Raw genomic sequence first — 16,646 nt, forward strand, 5'->3', positions numbered from 1 at the left:
TTAGCCACCGAGATTTTTTTCCATGTAAAATATTTGTTGTCTTTTTTAACACTCAAGAATATTCGATAAGTATTTTTTTATTTCAATATGACAGGCAAAGTTGTTGAGAAAATTAACAAAAAATGTTATGTTCATAGAAAAGTACCTTTTTTTAAATTGCTTATACTGTAATATTAAACAAAGATATGAAAATTTACACGGAAGATAAAATGTGTTCACTTGCAAAATCGTATATTTTTATGTTGTTAATTTAACATACTCAAAGTTTATTGCTATTCAAAAATTTATTGATCGAAAGTATTTGACTACCCACTGCCAAATTTTTACCAAATGAAGAAAAACGTTTAGTCTACTCTTTAAAATAGTATATACAAAGAAGAGATTTGCGGTACCTTTGTACTAAAAAAACTCTGGCTAAACGTGATATATTTTGAACTTTTTGTAGTACTTTATTTCTATTCAAACTTTACTTTTTTGGTACACCAGTCCCATCAGACCTTGTAAAAAATTTGAAAATATTTGAAAAAAAAATTTGAAAACATGGTACTTTTTTGTACTGTTATTTTATTAACAATTATTCAGGGCTTGCAAAAATTAAGAAGAACCCTTCTAGTACTTATGTCTCTAATTGGACTTTTAAAACAATTTAAAGATATTTGTTTGTCAGTACTATTTTGAACCATTAACTTTAGGAAAGTTCCATTTATTCCAATTTATTTCGAAGTCCCATTAGTTGGATTTTATACAATTTTAGGAAAAGGTGATACTTTAGAAAGTATTTTTCTTATATACCCGGTACTTCCGTAACAGTTCAATGGGACTACCTATTCGAAATTCTAATGGACTTTTTATTTTTCTACGACTTCTTAAAGAATCGCAGTTAATTTAAAAAAATAAAGAAAAAGTGTTTAAGAAATGAACCTATTTAAAGTGAAACTTTATTGATTTACACACACACACACACATATATATATATATATATATATATATATAAAATAGCATAGATGAATATTGTATTTATAAATCAATGTGCAGTGTGCACTATCACCTGGTATCGTGCAATGTGGCCAAGGCCATGAAACAAATTATTGCTTCGCATCAGCTGACTAGATATTTCGACCACGAAGGGATCCATTGGGGTCACCGTAGAGAGCTTGTCTTTTTACAACATTACAACTCGAGCTTATCGCCATTAAAGTACCTCGCTCTGCTCGTAGATGCACTTGTGTGTCTGCATGCAGCATAATGTGGTAGTGACCACAAGCGTCGGTATTATACATTGGGTCGGGTAGGGTAGGGCAATTTGTATCCTAGTAACTTCTGGACTAGGTCACATCTATGGAGGCCCACTTTTCTGATTACCCGGTTAAACGTTTGCATTTTGCTCGTGAACGTTGTTACACCGACATCCAAATTGACTGTGCTAAAGGAATCTCGGATAAGTAGCCACACATAAGTACTTGACGAATGTCCCTGTGTGAACCGAGAGCAGGACCCCGACCTAGACGATGCTCTCATTCACCTTTCTTCATATTCATATTTAACTGTCAATTTTATCTAACTGATATCATGATCTGAAAAGATTCCAAAAACCATATAAACACAAGAGCTTGCATAAGAAAATGTTTGGACGCAAAGAAAGCTAAAGAGGTATTCCAGGACAGGCAAGTGTGGCGACAAATAGTTTATATTAAATACATGATGAAGAGTGTCAGTGGAGTGAATGACGCTTGAAACGAAAAACCCTGAAACATAATGAGCCTGAGTCGAGAGCTTTAAATAATGAATGCGTGAAGCTCTTCGCCTGAGATGCTTGCTAGAGAGATTGATCAGCTATATGAGTTGGAGCAGTGTTGCGGAACGAACGTGCTATTTAAATAAGCACCAGGGGAATTCTAGATTAATCTAAAAATCCATTTCTACTTCCCCCTTATACTGCCATCAATAACTCCATTCATAATTTTTCTCATATGAACTCCCTGATCCCTGGCTAGAACCGAGTAAGCTACACTTCCTCGAAAGGGATTTGTCTTAATAAAATAATGATAATAATAACAATCAGCATCGTAGGTTTTGAACTTTGTTGCAACAAAAAATGGGGCTAAGTAAGTCATGCTGTAAGAGACCGTTCAAAAATTACGTTCACATATTTTTTGACGGTTTGGGACGTACCGTACTTGCCAGAGTTCACTGAAAAAACGTATTAAGAACATATCTCTCTTTTTTCATGGATACCTCAGCGAGAAATTAAGTTTGAAAGATTTTTCATTCCAGTATCTGTATGCTTCGGGGAAGTAAATTCGAAAATATAAAACTACTTTGCAAAACTTAAGTTTAAAATCCTCTCTTTAAAATGAGACTAATAAAATAATTAAATATTCACTATGGTTCCTGAATTATCATGAAAACCGTGTAAGCGTGCCCAAAGCAATAATCGGTGGATCGACTGGTGCTCGTAGTCTTTCATCTCTTGTATTAGAAGTTCAACTGTCACTGGAGAATCCGAATTTCGTCTTGAGCACGCTTCCACATTTTGACTGATAATTCGAGAACCAGTAAATATTTAATTATATTCTTGTTCTCAGTTCGAAGCGGAGATTTTAAGCTTTAATTTAGAAAAAACTTTCCATTTTTCTCGTTAAGTTCAATTAAACAAGTAAACAGTGGACGTTGAGACTCGAAAATTGGTCAAAAACGGAAAAAGAAGTCGTTCTTTCTCACATGCTTTTACTCTATTTTCTCTGTTTTAAGAGAATTTTGGTCTGTGAAGTATACCTTTAATAACACAAATAAAATGCGTATTAATTGTTATTGCTTGAGCATTTGTGTAATTGTGTATTTTAATTTCCTAAATTTTTTATCCCAAAATTATTATTTTCTAAATTTATCTCTATAATTTTTGTTTAAGTCCAAACAGTGATTCTATCGTGATGCTAGCTAAAATCTGAATGAATCAAATTCATAACGAACTCCTAGATAGCGCCAAAACTGGGGACTAGAGAGCAAAAAGGTTTGAATAAAAAACGTAGCAAAACCGTAGCTAGTCCGTGTATTCCTTAACCTTTTTTTGGACGATTTTAAGACCCTTCCAAACCCCTTGTAATGCTAACGTAACAATAGATAATAATCCTCCCCTATCCCCTTCATTGTCACGTGACTTCTAGAAATCTCTTTATTTAACTGTAAGTGCAACATTTTCTATGTGTGCAAAAATTATTTCCATTTCTATATGTGTACAGTTTTCGATAGCAAATAATAATACCTAAACAATCATATTTTTAGAAAGACTCATTTTTTATCAAAATTTCATATTTTATATTTTATATATTCGTCATCAAAAATGTACACATAAAAAACGCAAACATTTTTAAAACCTATAGACATTAAAATTTTTTTTTAATTTCAAAAAAAGTTTCTGATTAATCTAACGTCAAAATCTTTCAATATATCAGGGGTGGCCAAAAATGATCACTTATTTATTTTAAAATAAGGGTTATTCTGATAGGATACTTCAACTTTTATACATATTTTAAAAACAGATTAAAAGGAGCATGTTTTCCACTTCTCTATTAAATTTTCAATTAAAAATTTATAGGTGGTACATGTTTTAAGAAAAGGTTACCGCGGTCGCACACCTTGTCACATTTCCTTGCAGACTAAAGTGTACTAACTGCCACTCCCGTCAATATCTGGGTAACCATTTTTTATTGTTATTCAGTAAGCTAATTGGTTATTATTACCAATGAACGATACATAAGTATAGAATTTTTTATTATACTAAAGTTGAAATACATCATCTGAATTATTTTACAACGTTGTTGTTGATCAAGAACGACATTTTGTTATAATAAAAAAAGAAATTATAACAATATTACACTTATTATGCTCTTAAAGTTTTGTTGTCAAAATTCGAAAAAGAACATTGTTTTTAAAAAATTGAGAAGCGATTTTAAACAAGACGTTTTTTCACTCTAAATTAAAACAGATTTTTCGTAGCTAAATATGGGTGTACATAAATACTTTCCTTAACGAAACTGCTTTGCGGGTTGGTTTAAGTATTTCGTAAGCATTTTGTGAATGAGAAAAGTTAAATGAAATATTACGTCAGATATCGCATAATCTAGAAAAATTAGTTTTAAATTTAACTGCTACTTCAAGTATAACATTCACACCCCCACAAAATAATATTTTTTCCTCTACGCTCAGAATTTTTTTTTAATTAAACAAATTCTTTCTTTGATATAGGGTCAAACAAATATTTGTTTTAATCAAACATATTTTATTTAAATCAACCAAGTTCTATCTGGATGGAAAAATCTTACCTGCACCCATAGAAATTTTACAAAAAACGTTAAAATCGATATTACAATTTAGTATAATTTTTTACGATTTAGGGAAATCGGGTATGTATATTAAAAAGTAGTATAGTATTTATTAATAATCTATGAAAAATTTACTTTGGAAAATTAACATAAGTTTTTTAAAACTTGTAAAAGAAAATGTGATATTTAAAATTCACTACATTAAATTGAAGCAAAACTATAATGTCAATTATTAGAAAGATTGGAATAATTTTTTCACATTTTGAAAGAGAGGATTCTGAAATTTGCTAAAGACCATACTAAAAATTATGAGTCACTCGAAAAAAATGTAACAGTCGAAAATACGAAAACGACAAAAGTTCGTATAACCCGTCGTGACACTCCACCAACTCACACTGTACAATTATAGCACATAAATTCGCACATTATCATTATAATTATTAGTATTTGTACACATAACAATGTAGAATATACACATTCGCTGATGTAGCTAACCTAACCTTTACACTAATATACATAGTACGCAAACATATACAAATAACACACGCATCCCACGCAAATCACGATGTGAGAAGGGGTTTGAAGATTCCTTATATACTAAATGGTGAGAATTCTTAGAGTTGTGAGAAACGGCATGATGCTTAATAACTCGACTTTGAAACATTCAAAATTAAAAGTAAAAATAGGAAAATATTTTGTTTTAATAAGGTCAAAACTGGGATTGAATTAAATTAAAAAATATCTATAGGTTTTTCATTTTTTATTAATCACCTCGTTTCCGCCTCACATTCGGCTTGGTAATACAAGTAACAGTGCTAGGACAAAAATTGTGGGTGCCCTGAACTTAATACAAATTTTTTGTAAATCAAGCATATTGTTATACATTTACAAGGCCAAACATTTACAAGAAAAAAGAGCTATAAATAAAATAATCGCTCATTTTTTGCGAACACAAGTCGTCTTTGAAATCTTTGCGAATTCGTTGAAATCTCTTGAAGTACTTAAAATCTTTTTGAAATCTTGAAATTTCTATGAATTCTTTTGGAGTCATTCTCAATTTTTGTAAAATATTTGAAATCTCTACAATCTTTAAAGTACCTGAAATCTTTGTAAAATTTTTATGACGTATTTATGAATGCTTAGTTTAAAATTTGTTTGTGAAACCTTTCGTGTTAGTTTAAAACAATTAAAACCTTGAAAAATCTTCTCAAATTTGTTAAAACCTGATTTGATTGTTTAAGGTCTTTGAAATATTCATGAAATATTTGAAATCTTTTGAAAGCTTTACAATTTTTGGAAATTTTCGAAATCTTTGTAAAAATTTTACAATCTGGTGTAAACGCCATTTTCAAATCTTCAAAATCCTTGCAATCTTTATGAAATGTTCAAAATCTTTGTGAAATTTTTTGAAATATTCGTGAAGTTTTTTTATTCGTTCAAATCATCGAATTCTTTGAAAGCTTAGTGAAATATTTTTAAATTTTCCAAATGTTTAACAATCTTTCAAATCTGGTGTGCTGTATCCTTTTTAAAGTGTTTGAAATCCTTTCAATCTTAGGAAATATTTAAAAGCCTTGTAAAATTATTGTGAAATATTTTTAAACTAGTGATGTACACTAGGGAGGTCCAAACAAACGACTTTCGAATAGAGGACATACCCCCTCCCCATTTTCTGAGGTTGCCGGAAAAAAATTCCCTCCAAGTTTCAGCCAAATCGGTTAATATTAAGACGTATTACAAAGGCCCTGAAAATCCCATGAGATTAACATGGGGAAATTTTGGTTTTCGGAGAAATGGGTTTCAGGTTTCTGGATTTAAACTTAGCTTACGGGAGATATTAAGAATTTGTTGGGTAGTCTCTAATCAATTATTTCCATGAAATTACTTTAAATTTTGATGCACCCCCCCCCCATGTGGAGCCCCAAAAATTCCCCAAAAAAAGCCCCCAAAAACTGAAATTGACATTTTGGCCAAAAATTTATACATAAATGCTCCGTTTTTCCTTCTTTGCCATAAATTATTTTTGTTTGTCAAGTTTTAAGTATTTTTCAACTGATTAACAATTGCTTAAACAATTTGTTTTATTGAAATAGTTTTTTTTGTACTTATTGAAAGGTAGATTTTTTATGTTTGATTGGACAATTAATTATTTTTAGAAATAATGATATTTGTTTCAAGCATTTAGTATTCGTTCAAACTATTTATTATTATTTAATTGTAACTTTTCCTTAAAAAGAGGTATAAAACTCTAGTTAAAAAAAAATTTAGTTAGCTTTGTTGCTCATTATTAAATATCAACTTCATTTAGATACTAGTAACTTATTTTGTAATCAATTCTTATTTGTTTAAATAAATTTTGTTTGTTTAAACAACTTTTTTCGAAAATAAATTTTTGAAATTTCTTTTTTTCTGCAATTATTGTGGTAATTTGTCATTATAAAGAGAAAATTTTTTTGTCTAAACCATTATCGTATTGTTTCATAAATTTACTAAATATTAATGTAACATTTTATTAGAAATTGTGATTAAAAAATCTGATGTTTGTCTCAATTCAATTAAGTATATCGCTTATTGTTAAATATTTAAACGTTAAGCAAATGCTTCAAATAACTAATTTTTTGTTCATAAAATGTTTTACATTGGTCATGAAAGGTTTTTTTTTAGTAAGACTTCATTCTATAAAAATTACATTCAATTTTGTCGTTCTGAAATTATTTTTGTAATTTTTTCCTTTAAATCATCCCCGTAGACACACTCGTTTCCTCTGAAAGCTCAAAGTAGGTTTTTTTATGTTGATACCGCAGAATAGCTCTTAGTATTCTCAAAGGAATTAGAAATCTTTGTATTTTTTGAACGTCACTGGAAATTGAAACACAAGATTTTGCTCTCAAAAATGAACAATTTACAGATTAATTGCAAAAAATAGAATTATCCAAAATTTATTTTCGAAAAAAATTGTATAAATGAACAAAATTTGTTTAAACAAATAAGAATTTATTACAAAATAAGGTACTAGTATCTAAATGACGCGGATATTTAATAATAAGCAGAAAAGCTAACTATTTTTTTAATAGAGATTTATACCTATTTTTAAGAAAAATTTACAATTAAATAATAATTAATTGTTTATACAAATACTAAATGCTTGAAACAAAGATCATTAATCCCAAAAATGAACAATTGTTCAATCAAAGATAAAAAATCTACCTTTCAATGAGTAATAAAAAAAAATTATTTAAATAAAAATAAATTATTTAAACCATTGTCAATTAATTGAAAAATACTTGAAAACATTTCACTTGACCTACAAAAATAATTTATGGCAAAAAAGAGAAAAACCGAGCATTTATTTGTAAATTTTTGGCAAAAATGTCAATTTCAGTTTTTGGGGCATTTTCGGGGCCCCACAAGGGGGGGTATCAAAATTTTAAGTAATTTAATGGAAATGATTGATTAGAGGCTCCTTAACGAATTCTTAATATCTTCCGCCAGCTAAGTGTAAATACAGAAACCTGAATCCCATTTTTCCGAAAACCAAAATTTCCCCATGTTTATCTTATCGGATTTTCAGGACCTTTGCGGCACGTCTTAATATTAACCGATTTGGCTAAAACTTGGAGGAAATTTTTTTTTCCTGCAACCACATGAAATGGGGGTGGGGTGGCATGTTCTCAAATCAAAAAAAAAATTTCAACAGGTAAGATTTTGGACCACCCTAATGTACACTCCTCTTTGCCATCGTTCAAATCCATAAAATCTTCGTAAAACGTTCATAATTCTTTGTAAAACGTTCAAAAATCCTTTTAAATATTTTTAATCTTTAGAATATATTGAAATCTTCTTGAATCTTTAGTAATGCTTTGTAATCTGATGCTCAAAACCTGAGTGGTAAAATCCTTGAAATTTTCAACTAATAACTTTTATATTTTGTAAGTTGAGTATCATAAAAAATGTATACTTTAGCCAATTATTACCACTCTTGTCTCAAAAACAAAACACTGGAAAACACGTGTCCACACATGAATCTTGGCCAGTTTAGCGGGGAACACGAAGTTCTCCGATCCATATCGCGAGGCCACATTCGGATTTTTGGATATAGTGTTTTGCAATTTCCTTAACTGAAGTTTACAATTTCTGTTAGCGTCTATCACAGAAAATCAAAATATATCTTATTACCTTCCACTTTCTCTTTGACTATATTAATTTGTAGAATATTTATATTAACTTTTGTACCTCAATCTATTTATTCCTATAATTGCTTTTATATTATTTGAATATGTCTATCAACTTTTCTTATTCTGCGTTTTAATACATAAAATATTAATCTTTGCTATTGAATATACCAATTCTTGTTCTAAAGATATTAGGTTTTCACATTCTATTTGTAAAGTTTCGTAATTACGCTAACAATAATTTTTATATTTACACGATTTCCCTTAATCGTAATCGACTATATCAATTATGAATATTGAAATATCAAGTATTATTATAAAATTTCTTTCAGTGTAAGATTCTACATCATCACTAGATAGAATGAATTTTCTCTCTTTGGTTAAAAATTTGTTTCCAGAAAAAAGGGAGGGCGGGACATAGGAAAAATATGATGTAATATTGGTGATTGAGGGTCTAAAAAATTCTTACTAATGCTTGTGTGGAGGGGAGTGGGGATAGCCTGAATATAGTTGCGTAATACTTGAACGAACCCTTTCTTTGAATTTGTCTGACCACATAATATTGTATCTACTTTGGGAAATTTCCATCATTTATACTCTCGACCAATTTTGTATTCATCGTAATAAACATTGAATTACTTTACAAGATTGCACATAAATGTTAAAAATGATTGAAAAACTTCAATTGATTCACCATTCCGTTTGAAAACAACTCGTGGCGCTGTACTATTTCTGTCTAGTCCGCGTTGAGTCTATAGTGGCGCTCCAGTCACTGACTGTCCGGTGGCTATACTTAAATGTAATGTTGGGATCAACTAGTTTCTCGGCAGATTGTCCACCTTGTTGAAAAATAATTAATGAATAAATAAAATTATTTTTTATCAAATAAACCTCTAGTACATCGCTTTTGCAGTGAAATAAAAATATAAAACAAGTTTTTTTACGTAAAAAATGAAGTAATGATTGCACACGAATTTTGACCATGCGCGACAGTAATCGAATTTTAGAAGTAACTCCATAACATGTTGCTGTGACATTTTTCCGTTGCTTTAACTAATTGAGCTGTATAAAAGTTCAAAAATTATTATTATTTTTTTTACGTGATATATGAAATCATTTTTTTCTTACTCAAATCTTTTATGTTACCCTCACAAAAAATTACATCTTTGGCGTATCCTTAGGATATCTCGACAGGATATAGAATATTCTGAAAAATATTCCGAAAATCTACTGGGATAACCGTGGCATATTGCAAGAATAACGACATTTCCGCCCGTACAATATCCACTCAATGTCCTGTGTGGGATTTACACAATTTTGGCAATCGAATCCAATATTTCTGAAATGCATTGTAATGAAAATATGTAGAATGCTTGAAACATAAAAATGCACAAACATTCGTTTGACAAAAAAAAGCCTTTATACAAATCTCAAATATTCGATTTTTTCAGATTATTCAATCTCTGTATAATTATTTAAAAAATTATTACCGTAAATTATTTTCATAACTAATACCAGCCTACTTACAATATAAAAATCGCGCTCGATAATATATTTATATCGCGTTTCGCGCTCGCTCATTGTACGTCCCCCACATTTTTGCATAGGACATTTAAAATTAAAAGTTAAATCAACGAAAACTGAAGATTAGTAAATGTACATTACGTGTTTCATGAGCAATAAAAGTTAAAAATAAATTCCCAGATCTAAGTTAAAAACAATTTTGTCATTAAAAATGTTATTGTACCAAAAATTGCGCGTCAAATCAAAAAGTGATTGATAAAGAAATTTGTAGATCTTTTTTGGGTCCACAATTTTTGTGTTTTTATATTTTTTCGTATCTTCCAGACGACCGCAAAATTGAATTATGATTTTTTATTAATTTTTGTGCGATCAAAATTTAATTTTTCGATTTTTCAAGAAAATTCCAAAATTTGTTATAATAATCATTTAGGGCTTTCAAAAAATAAACTTTTTTCTTTTCTTTACTTTTCTTCACATCATGCGTTATTTGGCTTAAAATGTTCAATTTCGTTTATTTTATTTTATTTCGAAAATGCTATAACTGATCATTTTCACTTTATCGGCAAAAGTCATGAGGATAAATTATTCACCATACTGAGTACTACGAATAGCTGAACACAAAAATTTGTATCTTAAGGCAAACGGTATCAAAACTTTTGGAAAATGCTCTGATTATTTGAATTTGTATCCAAAAACTCGACATTTCTTTTTTACACAATTATAAATTGTCGCTTAGCGCAATTCAAATCGATCATTTGGTCGAAAGTTATCGTGTTCAAAGGCGACAACGACGAATATAACAACGACAACGACGAAAACAACAACGACAACAGACAGACACGGACGTAAAAGCTACTTTTTTAGGTTCAGGGGGCTCCAACACGTCGACATTTACTGGAATCCGCAAAAGTCATTTTTCACATACATACATCCAATACCTTCTAATTGAGATAAGAATGTAACAAGCCAATTTCCGAAAATTCAAAAGTTGGCTGTTAATGTAACTGCAAATTTGAAGTTGCGCACAATTTTCACTTTTCACACTTTTCACTATCAGTATAACGGCAAAATCAGTTTTTATGTTAAAAAATAATCAAATCATAATATGTACCACGTTGGTTTACAGAACATAAATGAGAATAGATTATAATCCAGCACGAATATTCAAGAAATTGTTGACTTTTGTTAAGGCGTCACTTATTATTACGCTACAGTTTTCGCACACTCAGGATATTCTGAGATATCCTTGGAATATTTCAGGGATAACGGGATTTCCGGACTACGTGATATTATTCGCAATATCCTTAAGATCTTCTGGGATATTCCCAGGATATCTTGGGAGATAAATGGAATAACCCGCCGATATCTCATGCTGTGAGGGTAAAATCTTTATTTTTGCATTCACTTCAATAATTTTTTCTTATGTCAAAACGAACTAAATTTTAGACTTTCCTCATATATTCAAATTCGTAACGAACTCATGCACAGTACCGAAAATGGGACTCGAGAGCTGAAAATTTGAGGGCAACAAGTAGAATATCTAGACAGCGCCAATATAGCGCCAGACCAGCATTCCGTGAATAGACAGATGTGATAAAAACTGTACTGGCTTCAGCATAATTCAAGACTGCCACGACAATTTCCCACACGGTATATCTAAAACATAAACAATGTGTCTCGCTGTGTAAGGGATTTTCCACTGCGTGAAATCCCCTATTAATAAAAATATTATTATGTTACTATAAAATACATTTTTTTAATCATTTGAAATCAATGAGACACACCATTTTTAGTGTAAGACTTAAATAAATGTGCAACACTTATTTTCAACAATAAAACAATATTGAATTTCACGTTGATCTAATTACGCTAGAAATAAATTATATATTTAAAATGAGTTCAATTTATTGAAATAAAAAGTTTTAGATCCAAGTCAGTATATTAATTTCCGCGTGGCCGGTGGGGTTTCCAAACCGTCATTTGCGAGGGTATGTCAGAACGGGAGTTTGTTTATATGAAACGAAACTACACAGAAAACGTGAGTCTCAAATTAAACCGACTTCGAAATAAAAACGAATCCTGAAAACAATAGTATCAGGTATCTTTGGGACATTTTGTCAACGCAGAATAAAAGAAAACACTGTCCACAAAAAGATCCAGGCGAAATGAGAGATGAAAATATTAAGGTCTTCGTTTTCCTTGTGTATCGTGCGAATCGATAAACTCGCGCCTGCCCCATAGCGAAACCTCCTACAAGCCGTCTAAAGGAGAAAACCATATCATAGACTATTCGAATCAGTCGCGATGTAACCTTTGAACTAAAACGGCCACCTGCGCGGCCTACGGGTCATCAATGTTGGACACGGGTTAACACCTTGTTCCAAAATCACCACCGGCAAAAATATCCAGAACGTCCTTTTTTGGCCCAGAATGTCTCAAAACGCTCTCCTCGAAGAAACCCAAAGCAATCATGAATCTTTAAAATTGGATTTGATAACACCTTTGATTTTAAATCAGGAAGAAAATAGGTAAGGTTCAAACACGTGGTCCCATATTTTTTATTTTTTATTGAAATAAACTGAGTATACATATATGAAATTAATTTCGTAAATTGGTGGGAAGTTTTTCACAAACCATGAATTAATGAGAAATGTATTAAGGTCATAGGTAGTTGCAGCGATTCACTTCTCATTGGGTCGAGTCACTACCCTTAAAGTTTTCGACCTATTTAAGGGCCATAAACATTTTTCCAGTGGCCAATATTAATACTAACGTAACAAATATTTTCAAACATATCTTTGATGAATGCGAGATATTGACGCTCTTCGATTTATTTTTTAAAATTATTTTCACAGCAAACTATTGGCATCCCAAATTGTCTAAAATCATTTAATTTTCATTCATCAAGGAATTGACTGAAATTTTTGAAATTTTCAAAAAGTTCTTAAAATTCCTATGACTTTTTCTGGGAACGAATACGAAACTTTTAAAGCACTTTTTCTTCTCTTAAGGGTCGTTTTTTGCATAATATGAAAATCTTTAGAGAGAGCTTTAATGTAATCTTCTTCGATTGGTATATGAACTCATAATTTTGAAACCTTAAAGAGACACGTTATTTTAGTTTAGATTTATTGAGAATGAGAAAATGAATGCAATCAGAAAACACGTGTCATCGATCGCTTCCGAGCGACGTCATCTGGGATATCTGGAAAATACGCGAGAATGTATCAATTTCAGATTTCGTGACATCTGACAATTTGATATTAATTTTTTTCTATTAAAGTTTTTTCTCAGTTTATATTTTTACATTCTCACCTTAACGAGAATTTTTATATAAAATTTGACATTGCCAGTTTCCATCAAATCTCCACTTTTTGACTCCCTGAGTGAGGAAAAAGTATTTTTACGAGGTTGCCTGTTAGTTTGTACTTTTGTAGAAGTAAACGTCTGTAGGCACGACAACTTTCGAAAGCATTATGGAATTGCATTGTGCTTCGAAAAAATTCTTTAGGACTCAAAAATAGAGGTCAAAATTTCATTAACCGGCCTTCTTTGCGGCCAATAATTGTGGATTTACATACTCATAAAAAAATCTAATGAAAAATCCAAAATTGAAAATTTGAGCTAAATGACCGTGATATGAAAAAAATGTTAAGAAAAAAAATATTATTTTAATCGTGAGAAATTTGGTTAAAAAAAAAATTCCCTTTTCGAGAGAAACTTTTTTTAGATAAGACAAATAGTTTTTGTTTTAATTGTGTAAAATTTTATTAAAATTAAACATTCCATTTTCGAGTCAAACTATGCAAAAAAAAGGTAAATGGGTCTATGTGTATAAACGTGGGGAAAGTATAAAGCCTATATTTTCCGTTTAATATCTTCTTATGACTTATTGACTTGCTTAAAAACAAATCTATAATAAATTTACAACAAAAAGTTATTGATTTTACAACAACCAATTTTGAATAATCCCCCATTTCCACTTTGTTTAAAATTTCGCATGTTGATGAAAAAATAATTTCACAAATTTTTACAACGAAATTAGTATAAAAGAAAGTTTATCAGGGTGAACTTCATAATTTATTTTAAAAACACTTAAGTTACACTACTGATGCTTCCTCTCAAAGTTTCAGTAGTAAGAGTCAACGTAATGTACAACTATACATTTAAAGAATTACATATGACATTTTAAAATAAGTTTCAATTTTTGATTCGCTCTTTCCTAAATTAAGAATATTTAATACATCATCATATCATTTACTGCCTCTTCATTAAACATGGTAGGGTAGAGTCAATAACTATCCGATATTTACATTAACTCGCTGATTCTTTTTTACAAATTTTCAATCCAACTTATGAGAAACTTGTCATTTTTTAAATATATTCAAAATTATATTAAATCGACAGTCTTACCGTAGCATTCAGATCGAAATTAAATAAATATTTACTATAGTTCTAGTATTATTTAAAATTAAACTTTCACTCACAGTAAAAAGGATAAAGTAGATGCACTGGTAATCGTCACTGTATTTAGTTATCGTCAGATGGCCCAGTATTTTTGTATAACAAGAATCGCTCTTACAGCATGTAATAAAAAGTGTAATTTTGGGTAAGTTTAAATATCCTTGTATCAAATTAGTATTTTTGTCTTGTATCAATACTTTTTTACGTGCCTGACGATAAATAACGCATTTGCATAATTTGAAATTTAGCTGTGAATAAAAATTAACTCCAATCAAATATGATATTAAGTGATCAAAATTAAGTTTTTCTATATCTGCTTCAATCACTTAACCCTTTGTGAAAATAATAATTACGTTTTAAATACAATTACAAGCATTTTTTATTTCCAATTTGGCATAAGCTAACGATTACTCGTGCATTTACCATACTCATAATTGTTACACCTTGAAATTGGTTTGAATTAAATTCTCTACAAATTTTACTTATAATTATTTCAATTTTCCTTTAACCCTTATAAATTTTGCTGAATTTATTGCAAAGCCGAGAGATTTAAACGACAAGAATCACGGTACAACGTTATAGAATCATATGAGCATTTTTTATTAAATTATTATCAAAGCAAGCAATATTATTATCTTAGAAAATGAAATCAGTGAAAATTACTTTTAAAAATTATATTAGCAGAAACCCTAAATGTTCCATCGTTACATTTTTGTAAATGGAAATATTTCTACAGTTTAAAAAAAACTATTATTACTTCGGAAATTAAGGATTGGGCTCATTGGTAAAATGAAAAAACAGATAAAGAATACAGGAATTTTTCCTATACAAACGACATTACCAGAGTCCGAATTAAAAGAAGAAAATTGTGAAAATTATACAATATTATATCTTAGAAAATTGATTTTTTCATCAGCACATTTGTTAATTTATCAAAGAATCTTAATTTTTGGCTTTAAAACCAAAATTTAGTCTTTTTTAGAAATTTGTTTGATAAAAAAAAATTGTATTCACAAATTTCACACATATAAATCATATTTTAGGAAAATCATTATAGATATCATTTTACATACATTCGACCAGACGTCATGGGTATAACATTTTGGTTTCCTCGTCGGTTTGGGGCCATCCATAAATTACGTAACACTTCATAGGGGGGGGGGGTCCAGCGCAATGTTACACAATGGCGAAAAACTACAGGGAAAAGTCGGAAAAAGCGTTACATAAGGGGGGGGGGTCAAAATGGTCGGGAAATTGCGTTACGTAATTTATGGATGGCCCCTTTCGACATGAAAGAAAGTTGAGAAAAAAAGAAGGAAGGGAATTTAGAAGTCGTCTTCTTTTTTATCCCCTTTTTTTAATTCGGTCTTTATTGATTTTAAATAAAAATATTTTCATGTGTGAATTTTAAATTCTTCAATTAATTCGTGAAGTGTAAATCCTTAAGTTTCTAAGAATTCTGTCATTAGATTTGAATTTCAGTGTCGATAAAAACAAATTTTATTGAATCTTAATTTACGAGGGTGAATCAAATACTAACCGGAATTCTTTTTTAATATTTATTTATAAAACAATACAAAAATACTATTGATTATTTTTCTACATAGTCTCCTTCACGCTCTACACATTTTTTCCAGCGGTTTGGAAGCTTGTTAATTCCTTGCTCGTAGAAACTTTGAGGTCGAGTCATCAACCAATTGCGCAAGAATTCCTCAAAATCTTGATCGTTGTCAAATCGCAATCCTCCAAGTGCATCTTTCATGGGCGCAAACAAATGATAGTCACAGGGTAACAAATCTGGGCTGTATGGAGGATGCTCAAGGGTTTTCCAATGCATATTCTCCAGTTTTTGTTTCGTTTCACCCGCCGTATGTTGCCTGGCATTGTCATGAAGAAGTATGACGTTTCTGATGGGGTTACCGCGTCTTTTGCTTCTGTAAGCGGCTTTTGCTGCCTCCAACAGCTGGCAGTAGTAGGCAGCGTTAACCGTACGTCGATCATGTAGGAAATCAATGAGCAACACTCCTCTGTAGTCGAAAAAGACGGTCGCGAGGACCCTACCGGCTGAGAGACGGGCTTTGGCTTTCACAGGACCGGCTTCGTCTTTCCTTCGCCATTCTTTACTCGCCATCTTGGACTCGGGAGTGTAATGATGCACCCATGT

General features: G+C 30.6%; 1 protein-coding gene across 5 annotated transcripts in view; it reads left to right on the forward strand.

The window, feature by feature from the left end:
* LOC117174337 (solute carrier family 41 member 1-like) overlaps positions 1 to 16,646 on the forward strand; it is a 91,033-nt gene that overhangs the window by 53,013 nt on the left and 21,374 nt on the right. The window contains exon 1 of one of the 5 annotated variants that reach the window (XM_033363371.1): positions 12,351 to 12,546. The exons of the other annotated variants lie outside the window; for them this stretch is intronic. Within the exon in view, the coding sequence (XP_033219262.1) occupies positions 12,449 to 12,546 (98 nt within the window). The 5' untranslated portion in view covers positions 12,351 to 12,448. Of the gene's footprint in view, positions 1 to 12,350; positions 12,547 to 16,646 lie in introns of those variants that run through there. 5 annotated transcript variants of the gene reach the window in all.

The sequence above is a fragment of the Belonocnema kinseyi genome, chromosome 6 (assembly GCF_010883055.1).
Source record: "Belonocnema kinseyi isolate 2016_QV_RU_SX_M_011 chromosome 6, B_treatae_v1, whole genome shotgun sequence".
NCBI classification, from domain to species: domain Eukaryota; kingdom Metazoa; phylum Arthropoda; class Insecta; order Hymenoptera; family Cynipidae; genus Belonocnema; species Belonocnema kinseyi.